Source organism: Chaetura pelagica, unplaced genomic scaffold, assembly GCF_000747805.2.
Source record: "Chaetura pelagica isolate M959 unplaced genomic scaffold, ChaPel_1.0 scaffold55, whole genome shotgun sequence".
Classification (NCBI taxonomy): domain Eukaryota; kingdom Metazoa; phylum Chordata; class Aves; order Apodiformes; family Apodidae; genus Chaetura; species Chaetura pelagica.
The window spans coordinates 3,423,220-3,431,937 of NW_009953571.1; the positions used below are offsets into that span (position 1 = coordinate 3,423,220).

General features: G+C 46.2%; 2 protein-coding genes across 2 annotated transcripts in view; one reads left to right on the top strand and one right to left on the bottom strand.

Moving 5' to 3' along the window:
- Positions 1-4,784, bottom strand: part of ZNF408 (zinc finger protein 408) — an 8,064-nt gene extending 3,280 nt beyond the window's left edge. Inside the window, exon 1 of the mRNA XM_009999593.1 lies at positions 4,775-4,784. Within this exon, the coding sequence (XP_009997895.1) occupies positions 4,775-4,784 (10 nt within the window). The remainder of the gene's footprint in view (positions 1-4,774) is intronic.
- The window catches only part of ARHGAP1 (Rho GTPase activating protein 1), a 19,636-nt gene continuing 15,263 nt past the window's right edge, over positions 4,346-8,718 (top strand). The window contains exons 1-3 of the mRNA XM_009999550.1: positions 4,346-4,519; positions 6,006-6,189; positions 6,986-7,078. Of these exons, the coding sequence (XP_009997852.1) occupies positions 6,051-6,189; positions 6,986-7,078 (232 nt within the window). The 5' untranslated portion in view covers positions 4,346-4,519; positions 6,006-6,050. The remainder of the gene's footprint in view (positions 4,520-6,005; positions 6,190-6,985; positions 7,079-8,718) is intronic.

Sequence of the window (8,718 nt, forward strand, 5' to 3'; positions counted from 1 at the left end):
GGGAGTGACCTGCCGTGCCGTGTGGTGCCCGGAGCCAGGGTCTGGTAATGTCCCCGCGTTGTGCAGTTAGCGCGAACCTGCGTTTTTCTTTTTAACAGTGTAAAGAGCCTCTTATCTGGATCGTGAAGCCGGCTCTGGGTTGTCACCGGGGCTCAGGGCACGGGGGAGAATCAGATGTGTGACGGAGAGGTGCAGCACCCGAAGGGCTGCACGTGCCTCCGCTTTCTCACATGCTCCGCTTTTGACGGGTGGGTCCTGCACAGCACTGAGGGCAGCGTCTGAGCGCGGTGCATCTCCGAGACAGGAAGCTGAGCTCCGCACTTTTGCTCTCGGGCCCTGCAGAGAACCGCTAAGAGAAGGCTGGTTACCAGCTGGGATGGATTTCCAGCCTTCAGCAAAGGGTGTGAGGTGACTAAAGAAGGCTGCTCATTTAAAAAGCTGCTGCAGTACGAAGGGCCAGGGAGTTACCCCAGGCAATAGCCTGTCTGTTCTGAGTTAGTTGGTCACAGTACACCAAAGCTGGGCTGACTCTGGACCCTTCAGGTCTTTCAGGGTAGTGATGCTCTTGGTCATATTGTCAGTCTTGATGTGAAGGAAGACTTGGGCTGGACTTTCTCAGTGAGTCTCAGTCCTGGGCCTCGTTCACATGACTTAGGACTTTGAAGGTCTGTTGCTGAGTAACTGCTGCCTCTTTTTGCATTGCTTGATATTAAGGCTATAGCAAAGTGCAGGGACTTGATCGACACGTAAAGAAAAACAGCCACTTGTGCAAACAAAGCGGAACTGGGGCGAGGTGCAGATGGCAGCAGAGTCAGAAAAATGGTACAGTCACCCCAGAACTGGGGTTGCTTGTTAATTGGGCAGTGAAGAAGAGGCCACTTGGCTTTTGTAACCCTTTATTGTAAGTACAGGTCCAGGGTGCGGTAATACACGTGTGGACATATTTTGGTCTGTAGGTTTACTTCTGAATTAGTAGTACATCTGGAAGAAAAACAGGAGAAGGAAAGTGCTGAGTAGGTGCAGCTTAGAAATAAATTATGGCAAAGTAATGAAACTGGAATTGCAGGAAAAAAATAGTCTGTTTGAACAGCAGTTACCAAGGCTTCATAGATACAAGTGAACAATCTTCCCTGGGTAAATTTTGTTGGGATCTTCTGTAAAGAGTCTCCAGCTTAGAATATTTGTAAACAAAAAACAAAAAAACAAAAAAAAAGAATTTTACATGGCTGAGGTTTCTCTCCTTCAGCAGAATGTGCTGCTCTACAGCACATCTCCCTGCTGTCAAGCATGTAAATTTTAATTAGATAGCAAGTGTTCTGGTCAACCAGTATTCCAACCAATGCTTGGAAAAATGGAAACAATTGGTGCTTTAGAGCCTGGCAGTAAGTAACTGCTTCTGATGTCAAGTGTGATTCTTTAGTTTTTAAATGCTTGACTAGGCTTTTTACTTTGTAAATCTAGGTACTTAATTTTTCTTAGGTTGTGATTGGCTATACTTGCATCTTATAATGACATTTATCTTAAGCAAGTGGGGTTCTTATATTGTGTTATGTCTGGTGAAATGTTGCTGTTTTGACAACTGTTTCACCCTTCCTCTGATACAGAATGGACTTTGTCTTCAGTGACAGGTCCTGCTTATGGATCATTTTTGAGTACACAAGGAAAAATCTCATGTAGCTGCCCTGTTAGGAAGTAAAATTTATACCCCTATACTGAAATTGCCAAGTAGTTTCTTACATCCCAATTCCAGGTCTCTCCTCAGTTCCTGCTAATTCCCAGGTGTTTAGAGGATTATATTTCTCTAAAGTGTTCTAGGGTTACCTGATGCTAGACCCTGTGCTTTTGTCTTTTGCGCTTTTGGGAAAGGGCTGGGGAAGATTCTACAAAAGCCTTCTAGTGTTCTGTGGGAGCTACAGTCTGATTCGTAATATTAATTAATAATAATAATTAATTCATGGGCTCTGATGGGATACACCCATGTGTGCTGAGGGAGCTGACAGAAAGCATTGTTAGAAGGCTCTCCATCATCTTTGAGAAGTCCTGGAAAACGAGAGGTGCCTGAGGACTGGAGGATAGCTAATGTCACTCTAGTCTTCAAGATGGGCAAGAAACAGGACCCGAATAACTACAGACTGGTCAGCCTCACCTCCAACTCTGGAAAGATGATGGAGCAGCTCATTCTGGGGGTCACCTCTAAGCACATGGAAGAAAATAAGGTTTTCAGAAGTAGCCAGCATGGATTCACCAAGGGGAAATCATGTCTGACTAGTCTGATAGACTTCTATGATGATGGGACAGAATAGATAGGTGAAGGGAGAACAGTGGATGTTGTCTTCCTTGACTTCAGTAAGGCTTTTGGCACTGTGCCCCATAATATCCTTGTGGATAAGCTCAGGAAGTGTGAGTTAGAAGAGCGGACAGTGAGATGGATCGAGGACTGGCTAAACAACAGAGCCCAGAGGGTTGTGATCAACGGTGCCGAGTCCAGTTGGAGACCTGTGACTAGTGGTGTTCCCCAGGGGTCAGTACTGGGCCCAGTCTTATTCAACATCTTCATCAATGACCTGCGTGGGGATGGAGTGCATCCTCAGCAAGTTTGCTGATGCCACAAAGCTGGGAAGATTGGCTGATACACCTGAAGGCTGTGCAGCCATTCAGTGAGATCTAGACAGGCTGGAGAGCTGGGCAAAGAGGAACCTAATGAGGTTCAACAAGAATAAGCATAGAGTCCTGCATCTGGGGAGAAAAAGCACCATGCACCGATATAGATTAGGGGTTGACCTGCTAGAAAGCAGCCCCATGGAGAAGGACCTTGGGGTCCTGGTGGACAACAAGTTATCCATGGGACAGCAATGTGCCCTTGTGGCCAAGAGAGCCAATAGTATCTTGGGAAGTATAAAGAACAGTGTGGCCAGCATGTCAAGGGAGGTTCTCCTCCCCCTTTTCTCTGCCCTCTGCACATCTGGAGTATTGTGTCCAGTTCTGGGCTTCCCAGTTTAAGAGGAACAGGGATATACTAGAGAGAGTCCAACAGAGGGCTACAAGGATGATTAAGGGACTGGAAGATCTATCATATGAGGAGAGGCTAAGAGACCTGAGGCTGTTTAGTCTGGAGAAGACAGAGAGGGACCTTATTACTGTCTCCAAATATCTGAAGGGTGGATGTCAAGAATGGGCCAGTCTCTTTTCATTGGTGTCCTGTGATAGGATGAGGGGAAACGACACCAAGTTACAGCACAGGAAGCTCCACCTCAACATGAGGAGAAACTTCTTTACTGTGAGGGTGATGGAGCCCTGGAACAGGCTGCCCAGAGAGGTTGTGAAGTTTTCTTCTCTGGAGACTTTCAAGACCTGTCTGGATGCATTTCTGTGTGATCTGCCCTAGGTGTTCCTGCTGCAGCAGGGGAGTTGGACATGATGATCTTTAGAGGTCCTTCCAACCCCTGAGATTCTAAGGACCTGAAATCTAAAGGTCTTCTGCTCTGGGTCCTCCTTCGACTTACATTTCTGCTATGGAGCGCTAAAGTAGAGGCAAAGAATGGAGCTGCCTGCCTGGCTGTGAAAGGCACATGGGGTATGTGAGGAGTCTGGTCTGCCTCTCCAAGGGATAAGGAGGGTTTTGGCAAGAGCACTAGGCTCTTTTCCAGTGTGGGACTGTAAGGATCCTACTAACAACTTCCTTCTTCCACGTAGTGTCACTCTAGGATTTATTTTATGCCTAAGGGGAAATCCCCCAGTGCTGTCTAGTAACAAGCTCTTCTGCTTCTGATCTCAAGCACTGCAAGTTGACTGTGAAGCCAAACTGTGATCTGTGTAGGGACAAGTGAGGACACTTGGTGTCTTGCTGGCCCTGTGGCAGTAGCATCACTGCTCTGTGGGAAGATTTGGATTTGGTCCGTAAGTGCTTTGGAACTGCTCTTTGGGGACACTGTTGCTGCAGGGCATCCCCAGGAATCTCACATGAAAGGCATCACAGTGTTTGGCAGCAGTGGAACATAGGTCCTCTATTCCCCCAGGGCCACGAAGTCTCTGAGATCTGGGAATGCTGAGGGGCTGACCTGGGGGGCTGTGGATGCTTCTTCAGCATGGGGTGCTGGCTTATGGGGCTGTTGAGCTGCAGCAAGGAATGCTTTAAGCACACTGACTCATAGCAGTTAGTGCCTGTCGTTACCATAGAAATCTGATCAGCTGCTAGGGGTGGGGAGTCCTTGTCCCTTGGCTCTGCTGCTTCGTGGTTCCAGCATGAGCTCATGGTGCAAGAGAACCCAATTTCTTTCTCCTTGTCCCTTTCAGATCAGGGAGGTCAGACATCTTTTGCAGCCCTGAGTGGAGAGCTGGGGTCTCTGGGTCTCTGCTTGGCTATAGTGATTGGACCATGTTTGTTTGCCATGCTCTCTTGGTGATCTGCTGCCCATAATATGTCTTGCTCTTTCATATTTCTGGAATCTAATTTCATTTGCTTAGCAACAGCTACCAGCCTTTTGGGAGCCCCAGAAAGGTAAAAAGTGGTTGTAAACTGGTAACAGATAAGGGAGGACTGGAAGCAGAAGTGATCCAGAGAGATAGACTGAATATGCAATTTCCTGTACTCTCAAAATGCATCCCCAAACTTGGTCATGACCATTTGCCCCTAGCACAGAGGTGATGCCTTCCGATGCTCATTCTCTCACAGTTTCTGTTCTGTGTGCCCACATCCAAGTGACTGTTTCATCATCTTCTCTGGATAAATATACACATTCGAGCTCCAGGGATGGAAGATGCAAAACATTGTTACCCCCCTCCATTCCGCTAAAGGAAATAGCTCTACTCTGAATATCACCTTTCCACATAAAGACGTTGTGCCTTCTCAGATAATCTTTGAACCCTTTGCTCTCCTCATAATGCAAAACAAGGACTGTCCTGTCTTGGCAAACAGCATTACAGAGAGTCTTGCTGCTGCAAAGTGTCATTTTGTTTTGCTACAGTTCCTTTTGGCTTACTGCCTGTTGGCCTCTGAATTACTGTCCGTGTGGTCTGTGTGAACAATCCAGATCTATGTGCTTATCCTTTCTAGTGTTTCCTTGCATATACAAGGAATGCTGACTTTCCAGGATTCTGACTTTAGAGGATAACAGATGTTTCCTATGAGGTCATCCCTAAGAACTGGTACAGGTGCCATATACTGTGCTAGTTCAGTCCTGAGTTTGACATTTCTTCTGCTTCAGGTCAAAGTGAGAAAAATTTGCAAGCAACAGCAGACACACAGAGCTGTCTGTTTCTTGGACCCCTTTAATTTCTCCTCAGTATTACGGCATGCTTGGTGAAAAGCAATATGATGTTAAGGAGAGAATTGCTTGCTGCTTGCTGTCATGTTGGAGAAAGGATATGCTGGGTAATGCTGAGAAGACATGAGGGATGCATGACTATTGTTCTGCCTTACCAGCTCAGCCTATGAAATCCTGTTTTAAGAAGCTGTTCACTTCTGTGTTCAGATCCCAGCACATGGAAGCACCCACTTCAGTGCTGCTGAGAACTCTGGCCTTCCGTATGGGTAGAAGGGGGGTTTGATTCCTGGGAAAGCTTCCAGCGTTGAGCCAACTGTGGAAACAGTTGGGCTTTGTGCCAGCCCTTCCAAGGGAGGGGGAGCTCAGAGCTGGTACAGTGAGAGTATCAGCCAGGGGCTGGTGTAGCCTGTCACCTTCCTCAGCGTCTCGTTTCTGTGCCTGTTTCAGGAGAGAAACTACTCCAGACAGACCTGTGGTCAGGCGGAGGCTGGCTGAGAGGGTTAGTACAGGCTCCTGATGGCCATTCTGGCCAGTTGCCACAAATGAAGCTGACATATGTCCTAACATATGTCAGTGTTCCTGGCTTGGAGGAGGAGATCCTGCCTGTGTTAAGGGGGAGGGGAAGTATGATCTTTGGATAAGAAAAGATAAGGGAGGATTTGGGGAAAATCGGTGAGAAGAGAAGGAGCCTTTATGGGGAGATAAACTTGTGATCTGTATCTCATCTAGCAATCCCTCCAGTCCTTATTCTAGACTCTGCAAAACAAACTGCAGTATTTGGGGACCATGGCTACAGACCCACTCTCAGAGCTTCAGGATGACCTGAACTTGGATGATACCAACCAGTCCCTCAGCCAGCTCAAACTGGCCTCCATAGATGATAGGAGCTGGCCAGCAGATGAAGCTCCTGCTTTTCCTAAATCAGGTAAGTATCCTGCTTGTTTGGGGTTTGGCCAGAAATGAATTGTTTATCCTGCAGTATTGTGGTCATGTCTGCATATACAGAGAGCCCCAGCTCCATTTGAAAGCTTTTATAGACACATTACTCTTGCACCACACCCAAGTCAATTAGCCCTGCCATTGAAATGCACTAAAAATCTCAGAGCCAACTGATATAAATATACTCTTCTCAGTCCTGTGGCTTGCTGCACTTCATTGCTGACAGTACAGACATGCTGTAAGTCCTTATTTGTCTTCTGTTATGGTTTCTTGCAGGATAGTTTGGCCTTCCTGAGTGGAAGGTTCTTGAACTTCCTCATAGGAGGTGGGGCTCGAGATCTGAGTTGTTGCTCTGAAATCCTGTGCTATGGACTGCTGCCCAGATTGGTTGGGAAAGTAGCTCAAGGGTTTATACAATGGTTGTGTGTCAAGAGATGATGTTAAGATCCTCCTGCTCCAAAAAGCCATGATGGTGCTCTTGGCACATGGGTTTTGGTCTTTGTAAATGTTTGTGACACATCTGAACAGTAATTTTTAAAAGGGTGTACAATATGAGGGACATATTTGAACCTCACGGGACTGACAGGTCTCTTCTGAAGTCATAACTATTCTTGCCTCCTCAGAATTTCAACAGTGGCTTTCTAAGGTGGACATGTGCATGCATTAGTCCCTCCCATGTTGAAGAACCATTTTTTTCTCATCCCTCTGTCTCTCTATTTTATCCCTTGGCAAGGAGCTTCAGATCCCTTCTTCTAATTGCTTGTTCCTTGTGTTTTGTGCAGAGGACTCCAAAGGCTCCCCTGAGCCCATCACTCACTTGCAGTGGAATGATCCCTACTATGATATTGCCAGGCACCACATTGTGGAAGTAGCAGGTAGTGTTTTCTTCTGTTTTCTCCTTTGATGTCTTTGCAGTTGGCCTGAGGAAGGGTCTTTCTAATGCGACTTTGGGGGCACTGGCTATGCTCCAGGTCCAAGTGGCAATGACAGCTGGCATTGTAAAGTAAAGGAGCATCAAATTTCTTGAATGTTTGTGATATATGCAATTTTCCATTGACCATGGTGAAACTTGGATTCCTTCTTGGCTCTTGCTCTCTTCACAATTAGTGGGACTTGGTTGCTTTGGCTGAATTGGTTTAGATATGGCCCTTGACTAAATCCTGAGCACAAGGTGTGGCCTTTGCGTGGTAATGCCACAGAAATTACCTAGTTGTGCAGTACAGCTGCAAGGTCCTCAGCTGACTAAGTGGTCTACAGTAGATCTGGCATCTCTCTATTATATCTGAATGGCCAGAGCTTGTCATCCTGCCCAGAAACAGCATTTACAGAAATCTGAAATAGGAGGAATGGCTCGTGTTCCACAACAAGGGAAGACCTGATCATTCAGGGTCACAGGCATTCTGATTTTCTCTGTATGGTTGTCTTATCCATATTAGTTTACTTACAAACCTTGGTGATTTACTGCTGGGATCTCTATAAGAAGGGAGTTTTGAGGGTAGTTTTTAAGTTGCTGTGTTAAGTCTGAGGAAAAGTTAATCCCAGTTTGTCTTGCATTCCTTGTTTAAAAAAAGAAGTGCTTCAACCTGTTGAGACTTGATTTGCTCTTTGTCTTTGATTAACTATAGCCACCTCCTACCCTTCCTATTGCCCTTTCTTTGTACCTCAGTCCCTGCCTTACATGTGAATTTGCAGCAAAGCAGGGGCACAAGCTGGTGTCCTTCTGATTCAGGGTTGTTCTGCGGCAGGGTTTGACCACAGGGGGAAGATTCTCAGGCACTTGCCTTGGTAAGAGTTTACCTGACAGCATTCTTTTCTGTTACACCTTTTGGGGAACAAAATTACAATGGCAAATTCAAAACTACCTTGTGCTTTGTCTCCTCTGTGCCTCTAGCTGCTCAGGTTGACAGCCCAGATGTTTAGCATTTGGGGCATTATGTCTTGTATATTTGCCACAAGTGCTTTCATTTGCAGATGTATTACTAACCTTCTTTTCCGTGGGACTGAAATTTCAGGGCTGGGATTGATAGGGGTCTGTACTCTAGTCTCCCTCTACTTCTGAAACTGGGAAGGGACTGAGGTGTGGACTCCACTATTTCAGTGATAATATCTAGAATATTTGGAATTTGGATGACAGAGGGAACTGGTGTGTCTGGACTCTGGGAGCTGGTGAGTTAAATGATACTGTTCACTTCAGACAAACCTTCAGACAAAGCACTCAGCAGAGGGTTTAGATCAGAGACATTGATAAGACTGGAATGTCAGCCCAAACCCAGGATATACTTTGAGCCTGCCTCCTGACCTAACCACAAGTCTTTCTGCAGGATTCCTATTCCAAAGTAACATGATTTTTTTTTTCACAGTCTCTCTGAGTGAAGCATCACTCCAATGGAGGTGTGTCTCAGTGGTTGTTGGAAAGCAGCCATTTCACAGTTGTCTAGGGTAGCAAATGTAGAATTATCTAACTTCCTGAAAAGATTTTGGAGTGGTGTGATGGCTGACTGGAAAGAGCGCCTGC